Here is a 22,990-nt window from a genome sequence, read left to right as displayed (position 1 = left end):
TTTATATTTTTCTTAATTCGTTAATAAAATAAGCAGGCAATTTTATTTTATTTCGCATCGTTTTTTTATTTATTTTTTGTGGTGTGATTTGATTTTGATGACTGTATTGCGAAATTTGAAATTTTATTGTTCATTGTCCATTGTGAACAGTTCCGTCCACGAGGCATATTGTCGTGAGTACATAACTTCTGCTCAAATATGAACGAGACGTTATCAATAAAACGGTCCGCGGATGACATATGGCAAAAATAAATTTTTTGTTGGATGGTAGGACTGTTATAAGCTTACATGGCAAATTTCAGCGTGATATGTCACATAGTTTGTTTTCTGTGATATTGTAAACAAGTCAAGCTCAAATGTGTTTTTCGAATTTAACGATGGAAATTCAAGTTGAACAAAGAATTTGTTTGAAATTTTGTTATTCCAACAAAATTTCGCCTTCAGACGCCTTAAAAATGTTGCAGACAATCTATGGGGACTCTGCTCTATCGCGTGCATGTGTTTTCCAGTGGTACAAATCGTTCAAAGAGGGCCGTACATCAACCGAAAAAACCACGCCAAAGTCGCTCAAAAATTAAGGTTATACTGACTGTTTTTCTCGATTACGAAGGTGTGGTGCACTCGGAGTTCCTTCCGCAAGGCCGATCGGTTAACGCTGAATATAATTTAGACGTTTTAAAGCGCTTGCGCGAAAACATTCGTCTTAAAAGGAAGGAATTGTGGGACAACAAGTCATGGTTCTTGCATCACGATAATGCACCAGCTCACATATCACGTCTTGTTCGCGATTATTTGAACAAAAATAATGTTAATATCGTTCCGCAAGCACCGTATTCGCCTGATATGGCTCCATGTGACTTTTTCCTGTTTCCCAAGCTCAAGTTGCCGCTCCGTGGAAAACATTTTGAGACAATTGAAGTCATAAAAGAGAATTCGAAGAAGGAACTGAAATCCATACCGAAATCGGCCTTCCAAAAATGCTATGATGATTGGAAAAAACGTTGGCATATGTGTATCGCCTCCAATGGTGATTACTTTGAAGGAGATAAAATAAAAATTGAACAATAATTAACCGCTTGTGTTTTATTAAATCAGTCTCGTTCATATTTGAGCAAAAGTATATGTACATGCTCACTCAAGTAGGAGAGAGCCAGATGTCGAACGTTGCCGAACGCGGGGGCCGATTGTGCCTCTTTGTCATTCGTTCCGCGCTCACGCTTGCAGTTCAAGCAAGGTGACGACGTATGAGCAAGATAACGCCGCATGAGCAAGATAACGCCACATGAGCAAGATAACGACGCACTTTTTGGTGCGTGCAGCCTGCTACATCGATATAAGATGTTATCACGTCAAAAATTCATCGGAAGAAGGTGGCTGAAGACATGCTTGAGCAAGTGAATTCGGGCTCAGCGATGAGACGTGGGTATATGAGTTTGACATGCAAACCAGTCAACAGGTGGCTGAATGGCGCTATTCACATGAGCCGAAATCCAAAAAATCACGTCAAAGTCGGTCAAAAGTGAAAGTTAAGCTACTCGTTTTCTTTGATTATCATGGTGTTGTGCACTCGGAATTCGTTCCAAATGGTTCTACGGTAAATAAAGAATATTATTTAGATTTTATGCGACGTTTGAGAGAGAATGTGCGTAGGAAACGGCCCAATTTGTGGAAAGAAAACTCATGGTGCAAATCATAACGCACCGCCTCACAAGGCTCATATTGTGAACGCTTTTGACGTGATAACGTCTTATAATTCGATGTAGCCGGCTGCACGCACCAAAAAGTGCGTCGTTATCTTGCTCATAAGTCGTTATCTTGCTCATGCGTCGTTACCTTGCTTGAACTGCAGGCGAAAGCGCGGTACGAACGACAAAGAGGTACAATCGGCCCGCGCGTTCGGCAACGTTCGACATCTGGCTCTCTCCTACTTGAGTGAGCATATATATGTATGTATATGCGCATATGTAGGTATATAATATAAATTCACATACTTGTATTTGCATATGCCTTCTTCCTGTATGCATGGTAATGAACCATTTCTCTGTTGAGAATAGGACGATGATAGGAAAAGTAGGAAATGAAGAGTGTTTCGAGTGTAAAGTGTCTTGAAAAAGGAAAATCGATGATGGTGCCTCTTAGTGTTGTTGACTTATTAACGTCTGATGCACAATCGAAATTGAACATATCCATCATGAATTTGATAAATGTATCGTCATTTTTCACGTTTGTGTAAATGTAACTTGATCAATTCCTTTGCGATTCCATTTACCTCCTTCTCTATATCTATACGAAATATCTTCCAAACAAATAAAATTAAAGTTTTGTTTTGAAAAATGCAACCATTCCATCAGTACGAGTATTTTCTTATGACCTTGTCACGTTAAACTATATTCAGTAAACGGACTTTACAGACAACCTCTTTTTTTTTGGTAATAAATTTCTCGCGCATAAGAGGTTCTAAGTGAGTTGGCTAGAAGCTGCCGCATTGCAAAGGGGATCTTCACCGGTAAGTTGATTCTTGTATGCCGTTGCAGTAGCCTTATTATTGCAGTAGTCGATTCGGGACCAACGTGCAATTAATTAAAAAAATACAATAAATAAAATGTAAATAAATAAAATAAAATAAAAAAAATAAATAAATTAAATGAATTAAAAAAAATTTATAAAATTAAATAAATTCAATAAAAAACCAACATATTAACCTTCGCAAATACAAATTCAACAGATCGGTTACAACTGAAAGAAATCTCTAATCTTTGCGAACACACAAACGACGTTATCATTGAAAAAGATTTGGTTGCTATTAGTCAATAAAATTTAAAAGAAAAAAAAACAAAATGTAACTTGTTTTATTTTATTTTAAAATTTGAAAGGCGTTACAGTATTTTTGAATGTTTTAAAATTGATATTCGGTGTTTTCGTTATCGCTTTCATCCTCACTGCTTTCATTGTCATTAGAAGTTTTCAATCTTAGGATGGATCTCAGATGTTACAATACAATAGATTTATACTTTTCAATGGCAATGTCTTTCAGAGGAACGTAGCATAAGAAATAAAGAGATAAACCCAAAGAGGTGTAATTTTTTATTATTTTGAAGTCAGTAAAATGTATAACCCTCGACGCGTGAACGTAAGATGGTTGTGCAAGTTTTGTTCGCTGCGATAAAGCTCTTTTACTCAATTAGCACTAGCAAAGTAGCACTTGTGACCAAGAGAGTTTCTCGGTTGGATTTCAAGACTTACATTATTATCGGTCTTAATGAGGGTTCCTAAATAAACGAAGTCTCTTACAACCTCAAATTCATTACTGTCAATAGGGACGTGGGTGCGCCGACTGTTTGTTTGATGGCAGGAGGTACTTCATTTTGTCCTCGTTCACCACCAGACCCATTCGCTTCTTTATCCAGTTTGGAAAAGGCAGAACTAACAGCGCCGTTGTTAAGGCCGATGATGTTAATATCATCGGCATAGGCCATCAATTGTAGGCTCTTATAAAAAATTGTGCATGAGAGATTAAGTTCTGGGGCTCGCACGATCTTTTCCAGCATTTAATAATGTTGCCCTTTTATTGTTATTAGATCTGTTCATGGGGCAAATTATTTGTAACAACAGTTATGATGCAATTAGGGAGCGAGAGAGCAAAATGACACTTCATTTTGAGGAGAAGTTGCAAATTTTTACTGAATAAAGTTTTGCTTGTAAGAATTTGTAAGTGAGAAAAACAACTGATCGCTTAGTAAAAATAAACACGAATTCGAATTTGCGAATCGAGTCAAAGTACTAAATTTAAATAAAAAAGAAAGTGTGTGGTAGTTCACGGAACCCGCACGATTGAAGTGAAACTTCTTTTATCAACAAATCAATAATTTAACTATTATTTCAATATAATGCATGCAGAAGTCATGGAAAGCATGGAATGGAATTTTATTAAACAGAATTATTTATTTATTTTAATATAAAAAGAAATGAATTTATTGTACTCAATTACATTTGGTTCTCGGCATTGTCATTATCATTATTGGATTCGTTTTCCAAAAATGAAACAAGGGCTTTATGGTAACTGAAATACGTAAAAAATGATCTACATTCTAATCTATCAAGGTATCGATGAAATACTGCATCAATGGTAGTTCCGCATCTTGTTGTTGGTACTACAAATTATCACTTATCGTACAACCGGAGGATTCACTGTCACGGTGTTCAACAGTAGCTCTTAATTTTTTACGCTCCAAATACTCACGTTGCCGTTCAGCACCTGTTTTCGGTTTCCGTTTTTGTTGATTTGATGCCATATTTAACAGAAATCAATCAACAAAACAAAATATGTTTGTAAGATTTGCTCAAAACTACACACACACTCTATGACGCGTCTCGCGTTACTAATAATATTGTGTTTGGGATAACTGTCAACTGTTTCCACCGAAATGCGTTCGCAAAGTGTATGGTCTTTGGTATGGTAAACAGATTTATGATACATTATTTTGCGGCGACAGCACAGCGCGATAGCCCAGCGGCTAGCAATGTGGGCTTCCGATCCGAAATCCTTGGTTCGAATCACAAGAAAATTTTTTTTTTTTTTTTTTTATACATTTATTTCATTTTGTTTTATGATATGTTTATGAGCAGATTTTTTTCATGGCAGAAATACACTCGGAGGTTTGCCATTGCCTGCCGAGGGGCGACCGCTATTAGAAAAATGTTTTCATTAATTTTGCTTTCACCGAGATTCGAACCAACGACCTCTCTGTGAATTCCGAATGGTGATCACGCACCAACCCACTCGGCTACGGCGGCCGTCAATCAAATGTCATATTTACAAATTACATTCGATAAGAATGCAATAATAAACGACCGCATTACATTCACGACGACACGCCACGCCAGTCTTTTAACAGATGGCGCTGGCATAGCGTGAGTTTTACGTAGTTTAGCGTAGTTTTACTCCTCACAGCGTTTCATCCACGCCACGCTTTTAACAGATGGCGCTGGCGTAGCGTCACAGTCGATGAAACGCTATGGTTTTACTCCTCACAGCGTTTCATCCTTCGAGACAAAAGAAGTTTCACTTCAAAACTATGATGAAAAAGGGAGTTTAGATAAAATTTGTAAATTTTATTTGATATACATATATGAAATATCATCATCGTCTCATTATCTATTAGCGTCCCAGCAATCTTACTTTCTTGATATTTTTCTCTTTGAGAACGAATTCTCGGAAAATAAGTTATTGGCATGTTATTGGATAGTTTTTACATGAGCAAATCTATTAATTGCAATATTTTTTTCTAGTTAGTAGACAAGCTTGCTTATGAAGGCTCTGTAAGAATGCCACTAGGCCCTGAACCCTTTCTATGTGTCAATTCTGCATCGATTCAACTATGGATTGACGACTTCATGAGGTCTACCCATAGAGGACGTTGGTCTGTACTCGTGTAGAGTAGCCAAGTGCTTTGTGAAAGAACCAAACAGGAAAATAGCGACCTTTCCCCTAAAACTCAGCAGGAATGACTTGAGAGTACTGGTGGGTGTAATCTCGGGGCACAACGCCTGCGGTCAGCATATGGCTACCATGAGAATCATTGGCGATCCAATATGCCTATCCTGTCTTGAGAATGAAGACACTGCAGAGCATTTTCTCTGTATCTGTCCGGCGTTTCCTAAAATCAGACTTGGGCTGTTGGGTGGCGATGTACTGGGTGCGTATAAAGTTCATACTCTTCCTCATCCGGATCTCTTAAGATTCATCAATGAATCCAAAATTATTGCGGAATACTAACCTCAAACCAATCTGTCCGTCTTACCATTCATATTGTATCTGTACTATCTCTCTATTCTTTCTACTGAAATCTATCCGGATGTTGGATCTGTCCAACCCCTCCCAAATCTAGTCTAATCTACCTTCCTTGCTCTGTGTTTTTTGACACACTCAGCTGCCGGTTAGGCACTTGCAAATTTTCCAGTATAGATCTATACCAAATAATCTTATAATACTGCGATCGAATTAACGCTCAATTTCTACACCAAAAATTCCCCCTTCTAACTTTTAAATTCTATATGTATATTTTCGAAAAACCGTGTTCTAAAATTCTACATGACCAAACAAAAAATAAAAATTATACATGATAAAATTTATATATTTACATACAAAGAGTTTTGTTCATCAGAGATTTTATATTTTTTTCTATAAAAATGCATAAAGAAAGAGAAGACACAAAAATACAAGAAGTGAATATATTACATAATTCAGAAAAGAGAAACCAAGTGGATAATATCCAAATAAAATTATCAATCAAAATTTGAAAAAGATTTTTGATGCTAGCTTAAAATTATTTTTGGGAAATAGGTTAAAGAAAAACTTAAGTGATTCAGCCAAATATCGTCCAATTTAGACTTTGAACCAAAAACATGGAAAAGGTATTTTCTCCTCCATTTCATTATCCTTTAAGAAATGATAAATGCCGTTCACACTATTGCGTTGAGATTGTGCTACATATTGCTTTTGCATTGGCAGATTGTAGGCCCTCCCTTATAATATTTAATTACATTTAGTCTTGATACATATACCAATAAATATACATATAACCTAAAAACAAAAAACAAACAAAAACAAAAACACTTTTATATGCATAAATATAATAAGATTCACAATTTTTTATTTCGAAATTATTGCATTAAAAAATAACTTTCAATGCCAAAAAACACTAATTTTTTATTAAACTATCTAAACCGACTACGTCCGCTGCCGCAGCTTTCCCGCTTGCATCCGCCGCGCCAGCAGAGGTCTTACCAAAACTCTTTCCAAATGCACTCAACGCTGACATATCGGAGAATGGTGTTGGCCCACAGTTGATATCCATGGAATCAAATTTGCTCTCCGGATTGTCGATCTTAGCAAACACATTTGTGGTATCACGCAAACGATACTTTCGCAAGTTGAGAAATTGTTCCTTTTGAGTTTCTACTTTTTGATGCAGTTCATGCAAACATCCAGCGAGTGAAACGAAACTCTCGTGGATTTGACGAAAACCACGCTTTAAATCATCGGGCGATACTGTTTGTGGGTTGACTACCGCACGCATATGATGCTCAGTGAGTGATATTTGCTGTCGGAAGTTAATCAAATCTTGCTCATTCTTAGTGACCATACTCTGGAAAAATTGAAAAGCTGCCATATTCTCAAGCTGATGGCCAGCCGATGTATTTTTTTGTGTGCGTTGAGCTATCTCCACCGCCTGTATAGTTTTCGCAGTCTCCTTCCGCAGTAACTTTATTTGTCTGTAATTTGTATCTACTGAATTAGAAATTTCCTGCAATGCCCATTGAATGTGGTTTATTCCGTGGGATACATTGAGAAGATTTGATGTTAATGTGCCCGCAATATCGGAAGAAAGTGTTTTTTGCGCCCTCACATGAGATTTAAGTGCGTCTACTGTTTTGGCGATCTCATCGGGTACAAGTGTTTCTTTAACCTAAAATAATAAAATGTATGTATGAGCAACTATTGATTCCAGCTTTGTTCCATTTTTACCTTTACACTATATTGCTTTAGATCCGCTGCATTTGGCTGTGTGGCACTCACATCAACTCCCCCCAAGCCAACAAATGGTGTAGCGGGCGCTGTGGTTGAGGTTGCTGTACGTTTCCACATTCCACCTGGCTCTACTGAAATGGTAGTAGTGTCGAAATAGCGGAAAATTAAATGAAATTAAATATCAACACACCTTCGTTCCGTTAATTCCGTTGATATAATTTTTAAACATTTTTATGCAAGTCTTTGAATTTAATCCCTTCTATAATATGGAGGTGATTTTTTGAAAAATATTTTTAGAAACTAATTTCATTTACATATACAAAACTTGATTTCTGGAGGTATTTTCAAATCCGTCCAGCTTACGCAAATCTCAATAAAATATAATCATTATATATAAGTAAAGAATATCCATATGTAAATACGCCACACTAAAAAAAATATTTAATTCTCTTTTTACAGTGTACCGTTCGCCCGATTTCAATGACATGAAATAACTTCCTATAGTGCAGAAATGTTAACCCCTAAAATCAAATTGGATCTAATTGAGCTAAGGAGCTGAAACTTGGTACGAAAGCAAAAACTGTGAAGGCAGCAATTTTTTTACAATTTCCCTCAATTGATAGTCGTACGCAATGTCTTCAGATTTTTAATTTTTCTACTGAATGGCACAGGGCCTGAGAATTATAAAATAAAATATATAGCAATCCCGTTGCTCTCACCACTCTCAACTGAAGTGAGAACTCACATAATCGTAAAAACAAAATGCATGTATGTATATTTATCTCTTGTATGACTGCCAACACCTCGTACGCATTCTCCTTGAACGTAACAGGTGGCGCTAAAGTAATCCTCCTATCAGAGAATGCTATAAATTTTGCGATTGGCCCCTAACGTCAGTTCTGTTTTGACATTTGTGTAGTAAACACATGCGAAATACACGTTAATAAACAATGTTACGCTACACTACTCTAGAACGCGGAATATTGCTGACTATTTATTTGACCAATAATCGGTCGGTGACTTTGGCACAACGTGAATTTCGTCGCAGATTTCCTCGCCATCCAACCCCTACTGGTGAAACACTGCGACGTTTAGCCGCTCGCCTCGAAGAGACTGGCACAACACGAGATGCTGCCAGGCGTGGCAGACCCCGGAGTAGCCGTTCTGCAGAGAATATTGCTGCTGTAGCCGAGGATGTCATGGAAGCGCCGCCGACATCGACCAGACAACGTGCCACGCAAATGGGTATCAGTCGACGGTCTTTACAGCGAATTTTGGTACAAGATTTGAAGATGTTTCCGTACAAAGTCCAGACGGTGCATCAGCTGTTAGGTGCTGACCGCCAATCGCGTCTAACATACGCTCAAGCCGTCCTTAATCACCACCAAGAGGAAGATGATTTTTCATCAAAAATAATCATGAGTGATGAGGCCCATTTCCATCTCAGCGGGTACGTAAATAAGCAAAATTTACGCTTCTGGGGCACTGAAAATCTCTGTGTAACCCACGAAGAGCCATTACACCCGCTCAAAGTCACTGTGTGGTGTGCTGTTTTCGCTGCAGGAGCCATCGGACCATTTTTCTTCGAAGACGTCGCGGGCCAAACGGTTACTGTGAATGGTGAGCGTTACAGAGCAATGATCAACGAGTTCTTTTTGCCGCAACTTGATGAATTGGGATTGGAAAATGCCACAACCGATATGCTGAAGGATGCATTTCCCGGGCGCCTAATCCCCGTTTTGGCGATTTGCACTGGCCAGCAAGATCGCCTGATTTGACCGCTCCAGACTTCTTTTTGTGGGGCTTTTGGAAGTCGCGGGTTTATGTCAACAAGCCTCAGACTCTTGCAGCTCTTAAAGACAATATCCGTCAAGAATGTGAGGACCTATCGCCGGAAGTTTTGGCCAAAGTGATGGAAAATGCCATAAAAAGGGCTCAAATGGCAATCAACTGTGGCGGCGGCCATTTACCTGACATCATATTCTCGACTTGATGTAAAAAAAATTAAAAGACCAAATAAAAATAATCCACACGAAGAATCAAAGTTTTTCTTTTTTTTTTTTAAATTACAGGCAAAAAACATCGCAAGGTTACTTTTGCCCCACCTTGTATTTATATGAAAACTGTCAGCCTGTATTCAATTCAATTTGAATTTGTGAATTTAATGCATATGCACCACAAATAATATATAATCTTCTCGGGGAAAAGGAGGATAAATAATTGAAAAAATAGTAGATTAACGAAAACAAGTAGCTGAAATCCAGGAATGATAGATTACAATACTGTGACGTCAGTTCAGAAGAAACACGAAAAGTAGTTGGAAAATTAGCGAAAGTAAGTGGAAAGCCAAGAATAGTAGAATAAATAGTACACATATACAATGCGCGTGGATACATTTGCACTCAAAGGCTTGTTTATTTCTTGTATTGAGGTCGCTCAGTTGTCAAATTCGCCAAAAATTAAGCAACGGTTTTTTGAAAATACCACCTTTACTGGTTACGTCGGGCATTCACACTAAATCAAGACTTTGATCAACGTAAAAATGTGAGTAAATTTAAAATTATATATTTATGAGGGATTTATAAATATTAGCTTTATTGACAGCAAAAAACAAGAAATTTAATATAAATCACCCTGTTTTAAGTGGAACTCATAAGAAATCTATGCAGCCGGCGATCCTTCTTATATTTCAAATTATGTATAGTAATGTCACTGAGTCTATTAATTAATTAATTACTGCTTTATTGTATGTATCATCCATCAGATGTATGCGTTTGTTCAATGCAAACAAAAAACTTACGAAAATCCATTGTGAATACCTCCGTCCACGAGGCATATTCACCTTTATTTGACAGTTCAAGCCGACAGCAGCGACGCCGGCAGAGGCAGGTAAGCAATTTGTAAAATATACGAAAGCAAGAAAAGTCAAATAATTTTTCCCAAAAACATACAAATGTTTTGCTAATAAATACTGAAATAGTATATAAATTAATCAGCGAAGATGGGTATATTGGAGAAGATCTCAGAAATTGAGAAGGAAATTGCTCGCACCCAAAAGAACAAAGGTGAGTTGTTTCGTGGTCGTCCTCATTGTGTCCGCACTGTAAAAGACGTGCTCCGCCGGCAATTGGGGTTTTATGCCCTTGTTGCAATCAAATGTAGGTTAACTTTAGAGGATGTGTGCAATAAATAAAATATATTTATTAGCCATACTCAAAAAAGTTTTTTTGTGACACTCGTACTTATTAAGTTCACAAACGGCACGTAAATGAAAACCTTTCAAATTTATGCTATCTGCTAAAACAGTTAATAATTAATAACTTTTAAATACTAGCAACTGAATACCATTTGGGTCTGCTAAAGGCAAAACTTGCCAAATATCGGTCACAGCTGCTGGAACCAGCTAAGAAGGGGGAAAAAGGTGATGGCTTCGATGTGCTAAAAAGTGGTGACGCGCGTGTTGCATTGATTGGCTTCCCTTCCGTTGGTAAATCAACTTTGCTCTCTACATTAACCAAAACCGAATCAGAGGCAGCAAATTATGAATTCACTACCCTCACCTGTATACCGGGAGTCATTGAATATAAGGGTGCCAACATACAGTTGCTCGATTTACCTGGAATTATCGAGGGTGCTGCGCAGGTAAATATTAATTAAAAATTAAACAATTGGACAGTTTAATAAATTATTGCAATTTTTTCATAACATTAGGGTAAAGGTCGCGGTCGGCAGGTTATCGCCGTAGCGCGCACTGCTGATTTAGTTATTATGATGTTGGATGCCACCAAACCGAATGTTCATCGTAATTTGCTGGAGCGCGAATTGGAATCGGTGGGCATACGACTCAATAAACGTAAGCCAAACATTTACTTCAAACAGAAAAAGGGCGGCGGTCTTAGCTTTAACTCTACTTGCTCACTGTCACGCTGCAATGAGAAAATGGTGCAAACCATTTTACACTCATTCAAGATATTCAATGCGGAGGTACTTTTTCGTGAAGACTGCACTGAAGATGAATTTATCGATGTGGTAACGGCGAACCGTGTGTATTTGCCCTGTTTGTACGTGTATAACAAAATTGATCAGATTTCGATTGAAGAGGTTGATCGCTTGGCGCGTGAACCAAACTCGATTGTGGTCAGTTGTAATATGAAACTCAATTTGGACTATCTGTTAGAGGCCTTGTGGGAGGCGTTGCAGTTGATACGCGTTTACACGAAAAAACCTGGTGCTCCTCCAGATTTCGATGATGGTTTAATTTTGCGAAAGGTGGGTGGATTTATTTATTTTTCGATATGGATGCATTCAAAAACGCAATCTCCGTGTGAATACTATGCTTATATGAACAGTTAAATATTTCTCAGGTATTTTTTAAAAAGCTGCGACTGTGAAATTCACGTTGCATACTAAATATATTTTGTCTTGCAATCCTAATTTTATTCCGATCGGAAAATTTTCATGTGACAAAAATAAAAAAAACGCATTTATTGTATGACAAGTATTCAAACTGAGCTCGCGTTAAGGCGGAATATCCCATTTTAATAGTCGGTATCTTTGCATTTTATTTCAGGGTGTTTCTGTGGAGCATGTATGCCACGCCATACATCGTACTTTAGCTGCCCAATTTAAGTATGCGCTGGTCTGGGGAACTTCAACGAAATATTCCCCACAACGTGTCGGCATATCGCACATTATGGCCGACGAAGATGTTATACAAGTTGTTAAGAAATGATAAATGCCGATTACACTATTGCGTTGAGATTGTGTTACATATTGCTTTTGCATTGGCAAATTGTAGGCCTTCCCTTATAAAATTTAATTACATTTATTCTTAATACAAATACATATACATATAATCTAAAAAAAAATATTGTTCATAAAATTTGAGAGTAAAAAGAAAAAACAACTTTTATATGCATTTGAAAAAGCGTATAGTGGGGTAATAAATGTCGAAAGTTGATTATATATAACCAAATGGTTGCTGAATAAAAGGCTTGAATATAGAAGATTTCATAAACTGTTTTTTAAGCTAGTCTCTTCAGGATAGGTAGGTGCGCACGGCTCTCACGAAAAAATTGCACATCATATTCTTATGACTTCCGTTAGGTGTTCTTTGCCATGATTCAATTACAGTAGGTTCTGTTTTTATGCGGTAGATACGTTCCGCAAGAAACAGCATAAAGAAAAAACAGCATAAAAAAAGCTACTAGTTCTATAGTAAAACTATAGATACGTTTCAAATGCTAAAACCGCATAAATCTGAAATAATCGCATAAAAAAGGGCACTAGTCCCATATTATTACTATAGATACGTTCCATAGACCGCATGAATCTGAAATAATTAAATAAAATCGCATAAACAAAATATTGTATCTTTGAAAATTATATCTTTATATATCTTCCATACTTGTAGGGTTAGCATTTCTGATGCAATCTGTGATGAGTTTTTGCTTAGCTGGTTTAGAATCTTGTTTATATGTACAATTCCCCATAGCTCGACATGCATTTTGTAATTTAAAAAAAAACCGCACTATTTCAAAACCGCATAAAAAAAAGCCGCATAAAAACAGAACCTACTGTATTCACTTATGACATTAGATTTTTGACTCTCTTACGAAAGGTTGCATTTACTTACGAAGTGTGGATAAAGTGGGAAAAAGTTATAGCCCTTTAGAAAAATGGTAGCAAAAGTGGTTTCTTTTTTAATGGGAAACACTGGGAACGGTTTAAAAAGAAAATTAAATTAATATTTGATTTGGTTAATATTTTGTGGGCAACGTAAATCTATTTCATGTACAAACGTATTTAAGTATATAAATGTATTACAAAAATAGAAGTTATTAGCACAAATTTCCAAGCATGATTTTAGATCAAAAAGTGATTTAACTTAATCCAATAATAACATTTTGTAAATTACTTTTTAATTTTAAAATAGTTCGTAAAGTTGCGAATGCAGTTCTTATCTTACCCAAGCAAAAAGAACTTCAAATGAATGCTTTCATTTCTCTCGAGAAATTCGCTTGCTGAGCAAACCTTTTGTTATTGAATCATGGCACCTTGCCATGTCTTCACTATTCGTGACAATTATTTCCAGTTAAAAAATATGTTAAACTTCACAATTCTTTTATTTCAAAATTACTACAGTAATTGGTAAAAATATATTAGGTACCAAAACTGCAAAAAAACGTAAAAAAATATTTAACTAAAAAATATTTTCCAAACTGACTTCCAATGTCAAGATACGCTAAGTTTTTATTTAACCAACTACATTTTTTTCTATTCATTTAGCGCTCGCAGCCGCAGCTCTTTCACTTGCACTCGTCGCGCCAGCCGAGGCATTGCCAAAACTCTTTCCAAATGCACTCATCGCTGATATATTTGAGAATGGTGTTGGTCCACAGGTGACACCCGTGGTGTCAACTTTGCTCTCCGGATTTTCGATCTGAGCAAACACATTTGTGGTATCACGCAAACGATACTTTCGCAAGTTGAGAAATTGTTCTTTTTGAGTTTCTACTTTCTGATGCAGTTCATGCAAACGTCCAGCGAGTGAAATGAAACTCTCGTTGATTTGGCGAAAACCACGCTTTAAATCATCGGGCGATACTGTCTGTGGGTTGGCTAGCGCACGCATATGATGCTCAGTGAGTGATATTTGCTGTCGGAAGTTAATCAAATCCTGTTCATACTTGTTGACTAAACTCTGGAAAAACTGGAAAGGTGCATTATTCTCGAATTGAAGGCCACCAGATATCACTTGTGTGCGTTGGGCCATCTCCACCGCCTGTATAGTTTTCGCAGTTTCCTTCCGCAGTAACTTTATTTGTTTGTAATTAGTATCTACTGAGTTGGAAATTTCCTGCAATGCCCATTGAATATTGTTTATTTCGTGGGATACATTGGAAAGCTTTGATGTTGACGTACGCCCAATATCTGAAGAAAGTGTTTTTTGTGCCTTCACGTGAGATTTGAGTGCGTCTACTGTTTTGGCGATCTCGTCGGGCACAAGTGTTTCTTTAATCTAAAATAATAAAATGTGTAAGCCACCATTGATTCTGGGTTATTTTCATGTTTACCTTAACACTATCTTGCTTTAAATCTCCTGCTTTTGGCTGTGTGGCACTCACATCAACTCCGCCCAAACCAATAAATGGTGTAGCCGACGCTGTCGTTGAGGTTGCTGTAGGTTTCCACATTCCACCTGACGCTACTGATGTAGTTGTAGTGCCGAAATTCAAACTGGCTGAGGTACTGGTTCCTAATGGTTTTGCAAATGACGTTCCGCCCTTCATTACACCTAAGCCGAATGCCGGTGCCGTGGATGCTGCAGCCTTTGTTGCGCCAAGTCCACCAAAACTAAACGCTGGTGCTGCACTCGTAGCAGCTGTTGCGGTCGTAGCACCTCCTCCTAGACCACCAAAATTAAAAGAGGGCGCTGCGCTGCTCACTGCTGTTGCACCGAACGCTGGCGCAGCTGGAGCCGCAGCGCCAAAGGTTGGTGCGACAGATGCCGTGGGTGCTGCACCGAATGCTGGCGCTGCTGTCATAGCAGTTGCACCAAATGGTGTAACGGCTGCTGTTGGTTGCGCGGTTGCTCCGAACGCCGGTGCCTGTGAAGTAACGGCCGTACCAAAAGCTGTAGTAGCGCCGAAGGCCGGGGCAGCGATGGCGGTGTTTGCGCCAAAGGCTGGAGCGGCTGTTGGGGCAGCACTAAAACCCGGCGTAGCAGTTGCGGCTGGTGCACCGAAATTGAAACCCGCTGACTGTTGTTGTACTGTGTTTCCGAGCGAAAATCCCGACATAGTTGCGGTCTAATCCTTTTCTTTAGTATGCAACTTGAATGTTTATTTAAAATTTACAATTTTCTAACACTAAATTTAATAATTTACTAATTTTGTGAAATCAGTGAATCAATTTTCCGCGCGTGTATTTGAGTGAATTCGTCAAGGCTGACAATAGTTGCCAACTTTTTGCATAACGCACCAAATTTGATGCGTTTTCAAAAGTCAAACGTCAAAAAATAAAAAATGAATGAGCGCTTACGAACTTTGAAGTGTTTTGTTGCTTATCTCCAATTTATAAATTGAACGCAAGGAATGCTTCTAAAAGATAAATGTTTAACTGTATATATGCCTCCTTATATACACACGAAAAAAAACCGATTGAAAAGAGAAAATTGTTGGTATGACAAATATAGTAAGCCAAATGATGTTAAGTGTCATATTGATGGTAAACACGTTTATCAAAATTTAAAACATTAACTGAAGTCAATTTAATTGTATATAGTCAAATATTTTTTTACAGAATCGTAATAAAGGAATACATATTTTTTATTGAATTATTAAATGTATGTATTTTACGGTTGTTTAATATAAACTGGAATAAAAAAGTCCTCTGATTTAAGAAAATTGGTGCTTTTGGGGGTAGAACGCTTTGTTTGAAGTTTTGGTGTTTTTTGAAACTCAAATGTTGGTAGCACTGAAGGATACAAATTGTCAACAGATGGACATAAAATATTGTGAATGAGTGCATAACACATTAGGGCAGCATGAAGGTGGTACCGAAGTAATGGTTTTTACTATATTATGACATTGAACAAAAATACTCGTGGGAGTTTGACAGGCAGTCAAGTGTGTGATGACTTGAGTGGTTGGTCGTTTTGCTTGGGTGTATTGGCGGGGTTGCTATACCAAATTAGAATTTTTATAGCAATATTAAAAACATTGGCGAAAATTCGTGATGTATAAATCCGTTGTAATTCATAAAAACCGTGAGCATCGCTTTGTTTTTTGACTGAAAACGACGTGGTTTTTTTGGTCTTGGTTCATTCGGAGCTCTCCAGGTAGGATTCAGCCTTGGAAATCATGTTTACAATTCCTGAATGGATCCTTAAGCAATGTTCAAGTTGTCTGCCCGCTATTTCATGGTTCATTTGCGATTATTGAGCAACTGTGGGCCGAAACAGTTTCCTTACATTTCTAAGCTTTTCGCACCATTGAATCCATTTTTAACGCAAAATTTAATATACGCTCGTCGGCACTTTCTGGCAACACTTTGCACAACTCAAACTTTATGAAAAATTATAATAAACGTCTTTTCTCGCAGGGTTGCATGAGGAAATAAACAATAAATTTTTCCTCAAAATTAACAAAAATGGGAACGGTATTGGCCATTATGTAAACGAGGGCGAAACCAAATATCTGTTGAAATCGACTTTTGAAACAGTGCATCATTTTAAGCACCTAGAAGTTATGTTCGCGTGCAGCGGTGATTCAACTTGCGCAGTCAGGGATCTCATCAACGCACAGTGGTCCGACCAGAAGGCGTTGGCGGACAAAATTCAAAAAGTCATTTAATTAAGCTGAAAATATATATTTAAGGGGTTTTAAGGATCAGTGATGACGAATCTGACCTTAGTTTTAGCAAATTTTAAATTCATTGAATACTATAAATACATTTTTACTTCCGTAATTAGCTGGTGAGTTCATTTTTACATTTTTCACGACCCCAGAGAGTACCACGTGGAGGTTTACGGTAAGGTTATTCTCTCCTCATTTTTTTTTTGTTTTTAGATTTTTTTTTATTTTTAATTTTTTTTTCTTTAATTTTTAAATTTTTTTTTATTTTTAATTTTTAATTTTTTTTTTATTTTTAATTTTTTTTTGTTTTAGTTTTTAAATTTTTTTTGGATATTTAGTTGTTTTTTTGTTTTTCATTTTTCATTTTTTTTTATGATTCAGAATCCTCGGTTTCTGATGAGCTGTTTTCTGAGGCTGGATCATTTTTCAAATTTAAAAGCGCAAGAACCGTTTTTGAAAATGGTTTTGGCTTGTTTTTCGGAACCTTAGTTTTTGATATTATAACTACATCTGATGAACAAAGCAAAGCATTTAATAAATCTGTCATTGTGTCAGTTCTCGACATTTTTCGTGTATTGTTTTGTCTACAATTTTTCAAATCCTTATTGCGTGCTTCCTGAGCCTCTTCGGAGAGTTGGACAATAGGCAGCAAAGCATGTTTAATAATTAAACTCCCATGAATTAATATTTTGTGCACGGAAGCCGGCATGTAATACCATAGTTGGACAAATAGTTTAGCAGAATCAAGGGCATATTTTTGAAATGCTTCAATATTAATACCAAGACCAGACGATAATGTTTGTAAAATGGTGGCAAACCGCTTGATTAAATGAATATCAATTCCAGTAATTACTGATGATACTTCAGGATCATTAAAAAACCTGCGAGCGTGTTCCCATCATTTGTCGTTCCACTACCACCCAATAATCCCCGTCGACTTTTGAATGTTGCTTGGACAGATGTCTTTTTATTTTTTAAACTATTTTTTTCTTCTAGACTTCTAGCCTGCCATTTTTTGAACTCTAATCGATATGATATGTGTAGTAAACATTCGAAAAATCTTATCCATGCATGTAAAGTGGGCAAGCCAAACTGAAATGTAGATGGATCGGTTTCCTTTAGAATTGATTCTTCGATTTTGTTCATCATTATTGGCGTTGACCCACATACCTACATAGCATTTTTGAGTGAATGATGTGTGGGTTAGAGCATTGCATACTTTGCCATCTACCATGGTGAGTAGCATTTTATGCGAAATTGATATATTTAATTCATTAAGTTTAATTTTACTTGGTGTTAAATTATCTATTTGACTTTGTACCCAATCCCTTTCTTTCAAAGAAACTATCGAACTCTCTTTTATGAACTGTCTTTCACACTATCATCATGGTATTGAAGCTTCTCAAGAAGCTTGAAGCTTTACAAGATTACTAATTCTAACTTCTTTGACTCAAAACTTTTTTTTTTGATGAACGCAAAAAAATAAATAACTCCTTTTTTTTCAAAACTATACGTCGTTTTGATTTTATTATTACAAGCAATTCTCAGATGTTCGTTAATATTCTAATCGGCTTATGCCCGTTCCTCCAGTGACAGATAAAAATGTTATATTATTGTAATACAATATATATAATTTTATTGTATATAGTGTTATATATACATATATCATATTAACATTGTAATAATATTAAAAAAAAAATTTTGTTTTTTTAATAAATTTTTTTTTTTAGTTGTCACTTAATGCTGATGGGGTCTGTGATGTCTTTTTCTGTCTTTTACACAAAATTGCATAAGCCATATGTAACGTTTTGCCTGTGGGTAAATGCACAAAATCTACATTATTTTTAATTTGCGCAACTTTGCGCAACAGGTTTCAGTTTGAGATCATAGCTGAAATATGTGACTACATCACTCATGTTGATTTCAAGTGGACCGGTGTGGACCACTCGAAAAAATGATCTTTAAAAAAAAAAAAAATTTCGAAAAATTTTGAAATTTAAAAAAAAAAATCGGATTTTGTACCACAACTTAAGAGAATTATTACTGTTTCCGTTAATATATTCAATTATCTTTTTTTTCAATATTTGGTTAACAATCAAATGGTAATATTTATTTGCAGACATGAAAATGAAACTCTTGTATGAAGTACGATTTAAGGAAATCTGCCTTGAATATTTAAGAAAACATCTGCATTATCAAATTTTTATTTTAAAAATGTTGAAAAATTGAATTTTGTCCGGCCGCCGGACCAATGTGCAACGCCGCCAACAAAGCGTATTACGCCAACTATAACTTGTTCAAGTCCCGACTTTTGTCTAAAGCTTCAAAGTTAACCTTATTTGACAAATCCTAACTTATGGTTGTGAGGCATGGAAAGAAAAATTTAAGAAAGATCTTTGGCCCAATAAGAATGGATGATGGTACCTACAGAATTCGATTGAACTCTACACTATACGATCTAACTCAGAACGAGACAGCTGTAAGTTTTGTTAAAGTGCAGCGCATAAGATGGCTAGGTCATATGATTCGTATGCCAGCTGACTGTACCGTGAAGAAAGCCTTGACAGGAAAGCTAATGGGCATGAAGGCCAAGGGCAAACTGAGGAACCGTCGGATAGACACAGAGGAACAGGATCTTATCAAGTTGGGAATATGTAACTACGAGGCAACAGCTCCAGATAGACCGCTTTGGAGGAGCATCTTGAAGGAAGCTTTGAGGCATCTCGCGTTGTAATGTGATGAAAGAACAAGAGGAGTTACAACGATCGGTTGTTTCAATAATTATCAGAAAATATTTGCTTTAAAAATTTGTTTCCATGATATCAAAACAAAAACATCAAAAACAATTGCGTTTCGTTTGTTTAAGAAAAGTGCTCAGCTATACATGGGTTTTGTACATGATTCAATTATTAAAGGTTTGCTCACTTGTGACATTGGAATTCTGACACTCCCTTACAAAAGGTCGCATTTAAGAAGGGTGAAGGAAGTGGAAAAATTAAATACCTTTTTGGTAAAAATGGTAGCAAAAAATGTTTTGTTTTTACTTAAATTATAAATGCTTCAAACGGAAATTGCCAGGAATAATATAAAAAATAAATTATTAAGTTAAGCCCAGATTGATATTTTGTGGATTAATTTTTAAATTGAAAACTGATCACGAAGTTGGGAAGTTTTTCCAATATGACGTTATTATTATTACCTAAGCATTATGGTCCTAATGACCCCCAAGTCCCGATTATTCTTACATTCCTAACTACTTGACAAACTACCCCGCATTTGAAACACAAAATGATAGAAAATGTTGTTTGTAATAGCGAAGGCCTCGCGACAGGCATGAAAAAACTCCTCATAAAAACATCTACCGTTAAGAGCCTGTGATTTGTTACATATTGCTAAATGAGTTCTTGTTGGTAACTTATGTATCCTTAAAGTAACCTAGTAAGTACTTCTTCGAATTGTCGAAACGTCCATCTTTCACGTTCATTGCCCCAAAAAGGTGCTTTATGATATCCTGTTTTAAGCTCTATATCAGGATGGTTTCTATATCGTTTTGGTTATGGCCATACCGAGCAAGTGCTTATACATCCTTTTGAAAACGAAATGTTTTTCCTACAAATTTTACTTTTCTTCCACTTTTGCTAAAAATTTCTAGAGTTAGCAACCCAGTGTCTTGCTAAGGGAGCCGATTTTTCAAGAGGGAATGAGAAAGCTGCTTACTGAGCAAACCTTTTATTATTGAATCATGGGTTTTGTATATTCTATTCCCGCTGTTTCCTTGTTGGAGAAGCTGCTTCTGCTTATTTTGCTGCAGAAGTTTTTCAAAAGCATACTTGCGCTTTTTAGATAAATGGCTTTCATAATTCCCCAAACAATGCTATGAAAATTTAGCAATAAAAAATTTGCGTACAAATTGCACCACTTCACCTTCCTTTCTGCGACTCATTGTACTCGTAAAATATTTGCTATGATTACTAGAAAAAACAAATTTATTTGATAACTTTTTTTTTGACAATCAAACAATTTTTTTGTTTTGTTAACGAATTTTTCTGATAATTACTAAAACTGAAAAAATGTATTTTATATTTTTTTGATAATCAGCAAAACGATATTTTTATTTTGTTTGATACATTTTTGTGGATAATCAAAACAAAAAAAATGTTTGTTAACACCTTTTTCTGATAATTAACAAAAGGAATTTTTTTTAAATATTTTGTTTAATAATCAGCAAATGAATCTTTTTAGTTAAGCACATAAAGTTTACATTATTGATATAAGAAACAAAAATTATTATTTTTTCTTTTATTGAGAAAATTAATTTTAATGTGCAGCCCTGCTTTCTCGTTGCTTCCTCGTTTAGGGGCGAAAAATATTCATTGCCGAGCATGATTCAATTATTAATAGCCTCTGGTACGGCTCAAGCATGCATGTCCAGCAGGCTTATATGTGTGCGTGTCGGGTGACACTCGTACTTGCTTCGTGTCACACATACTTGTTGTCGGCTGTTGCATGATGAAAATCAAAAATTTTAGATATTAGCGTCAAGCACCCGACACGCACACACATAAGCAGCAGAACAAGCATGCTTGAGCCTCCCAGAAGCTATAAAGGTTTGCTCACTAGTGACATTCGATTTTTGACACTCCCTTACAAAAGGTTGTATTTAAGAAGGTGAATAAGTGGAAAATATTAAATCCTTTTTGGTAAAAATGGTATTTCTTTCTAAAAAGTATTTTCTTACTTAAATGGAAAGAAACCGCGAACGGTTTAAAAAATAAATTTTAATTAATATTTGAAAGTAAAGAATAGTACAAATAGAAGTTATTAGCGGATATTGCCAAGTCTAATGTTAAAACAAGAAATTATTTCACTTAATCCAAGATTTTATTTTGTTAATTAATTTTTAAATTTAAAACCGATCGCGAAGTTGCGAAGTTTTGCCAATATGAAACTTTTTTGTTAAAAATAAATAAATAATTGGCACGTACAATTCTGTTAGGTATTTAGCCGAGATCCTCCACCCATTTGTAGCGCGCGTTTTGATGTTATTCCATAAATGGAAGGACCTACAATTTTATGTGGAGCTTTTTTATGCTGGTGCTGTGCTTTGCTAAGCCTCCTCTGGACTCTTCATCCATCCATGGGAAGGTGGGCTCATTGGAAGCAAGATCCGTCAATCCCAACTTTTTTATAATGAGGTCTGAAATGTTATCGATCGCGTCGGGACTATCCAATTATTCTCCCTGCAACTCTTTGGGAAACGCTAGCTGTTTGCAAAACATGAAATCCGTCTAAATCACCACATATAAGAAATAAAGTTTTGTAAAATCTCCAGTCATCGATTTCGGATTGCGTCAATAACTCATGTCCTGACTTAAGCATACCACCGATGAAAACTCTTTAGCGAGTTGTTGCTCGTAAGCAGACCATATTAAAAACGAAATGTTTTTTCTACAATTTTTACTTTTCCTCCACTTTTACTGTTGCTTACAGAGCAAACCTTTTATCATTGAATCATGATTGCCGAGAATAAACAACCCAAGGCGAATTTATTACAGGTGATGGCATCCGCATTTAAACAACCTATTAATTTTACAAATATGACGAGCAAACCCAAAAAGGTGTTAATAATCATATTTATTCGCATTTTGTTATCACATCAGGCAAAAGAGTTAAATTGTCTATATTCATGCCCATATTTTATAGGCATGCATATGAAGTTACATAAATACATACATAAATTTATATATATGTGAACAACATAATCATCAGAAGCATGATGTGTTTCTGTTCTTCCGGACAATTGTGCACTCGTACGATGTCATAAAGCGGAAAAGGAACTGCGCTTTTACTTTCAATAGGCTGCCTTTGAAATTACAATTGGAAGTAAGAGAAGAGAAGACGCGATAAACAAATCCTTTCATCATATTTGAAAAGCATTTAACTCCAGCGTCTTACACTTCGTGCTGGCAGACAAAAGAGTCCACACAACCAGTCAACCATTTAACCGTGCAAAATTGCTGCCGAAAATATTTATTTCCATGTTGAGAAGGTGCTCCAGCAGCATCACCATCAGCGCTATGACAAAGCCGCGATATGCCGT

At 36.3% G+C, this 22,990-nt stretch overlaps 3 protein-coding genes across 4 annotated transcripts; 1 reads left to right on the top strand and 2 right to left on the bottom strand.

The window, feature by feature from the left end:
• Positions 1–6,272: 6,272 nt before the first annotated feature.
• Positions 6,273–7,853, bottom strand: LOC129247045 (nuclear pore complex protein Nup58-like). 2 transcript variants are annotated; one of them, XM_054885924.1, is made up of 3 exons: positions 7,722–7,852; positions 7,529–7,662; positions 6,273–7,469 (listed from the first exon to the last, which is right to left on the bottom strand). In XM_054885924.1, the coding sequence occupies exons 2-3, from the start codon at positions 7,646–7,648 to the stop codon at positions 6,702–6,704; spliced, it is 888 nt and encodes a 295-aa protein (XP_054741899.1). In that variant the 5' UTR covers positions 7,649–7,662; positions 7,722–7,852; the 3' UTR covers positions 6,273–6,701. The 2 variants fall into 2 exon arrangements, with proteins under 2 accessions (XP_054741899.1, XP_054741891.1); XM_054885916.1 differs by having other exon boundaries at positions 7,529–7,853.
• Positions 7,854–10,383: 2,530 nt separating this feature from the next.
• Positions 10,384–12,537, top strand: LOC129247037 (developmentally-regulated GTP-binding protein 2). The gene is made up of 5 exons (XM_054885904.1): positions 10,384–10,420; positions 10,512–10,596; positions 10,866–11,173; positions 11,243–11,800; positions 12,102–12,537. The coding sequence occupies exons 2-5, from the start codon at positions 10,533–10,535 to the stop codon at positions 12,261–12,263; spliced, it is 1,092 nt and encodes a 363-aa protein (XP_054741879.1). The 5' UTR covers positions 10,384–10,420; positions 10,512–10,532; the 3' UTR covers positions 12,264–12,537.
• A 1,100-nt stretch (positions 12,538–13,637) lies between these two features.
• LOC129247027 (nuclear pore complex protein Nup58) lies at positions 13,638–15,593 on the bottom strand. The gene is made up of 2 exons (XM_054885891.1): positions 14,608–15,593; positions 13,638–14,552 (listed from the first exon to the last, which is right to left on the bottom strand). Exons 1-2 carry the CDS (start codon positions 15,331–15,333, stop codon positions 13,812–13,814), a joined length of 1,467 nt encoding a protein of 488 aa, XP_054741866.1. The 5' UTR covers positions 15,334–15,593; the 3' UTR covers positions 13,638–13,811.
• Positions 15,594–22,990: the final 7,397 nt, after the last annotated feature.

The sequence above is a fragment of the Anastrepha obliqua genome, chromosome 1, assembly GCF_027943255.1.
Source record: "Anastrepha obliqua isolate idAnaObli1 chromosome 1, idAnaObli1_1.0, whole genome shotgun sequence".
NCBI classification, from domain to species: Eukaryota; Metazoa; Arthropoda; class Insecta; order Diptera; family Tephritidae; genus Anastrepha; species Anastrepha obliqua.
The sequence above is the reverse complement of the archived record's forward strand: the minus strand, read 5'-3'. Positions and strand labels throughout refer to the sequence as shown.

Bases quoted from the DNA above. Each gene is read 5' to 3' on its own strand.
- LOC129247045 (XM_054885916.1), bottom strand. From the start codon at position 7,648: ATGTGGAAACGTACAGCAACCTCAACCACAGCGCCCGCTACACCATTT. The intron at 7,470-7,528 runs GTAAAAATGGAA...TTATTATTTTAG, and splicing joins TAAAGCAATATAGTGTAAAG to GTTAAAGAAACACTTGTACC.
- LOC129247037 (XM_054885904.1), top strand. From the start codon at position 10,533: ATGGGTATATTGGAGAAGATCTCAGAAATTGAGAAGGAAATTGCTCGC. The intron at 11,174-11,242 runs GTAAATATTAAT...TCATAACATTAG, and splicing joins TTATCGAGGGTGCTGCGCAG to GGTAAAGGTCGCGGTCGGCA. The intron at 11,801-12,101 runs GTGGGTGGATTT...ATTTTATTTCAG, and splicing joins ATGGTTTAATTTTGCGAAAG to GGTGTTTCTGTGGAGCATGT.
- LOC129247027 (XM_054885891.1), bottom strand. From the start codon at position 15,333: ATGTCGGGATTTTCGCTCGGAAACACAGTACAACAACAGTCAGCGGGT. The intron at 14,553-14,607 runs GTAAACATGAAA...TTATTATTTTAG, and splicing joins TAAAGCAAGATAGTGTTAAG to ATTAAAGAAACACTTGTGCC.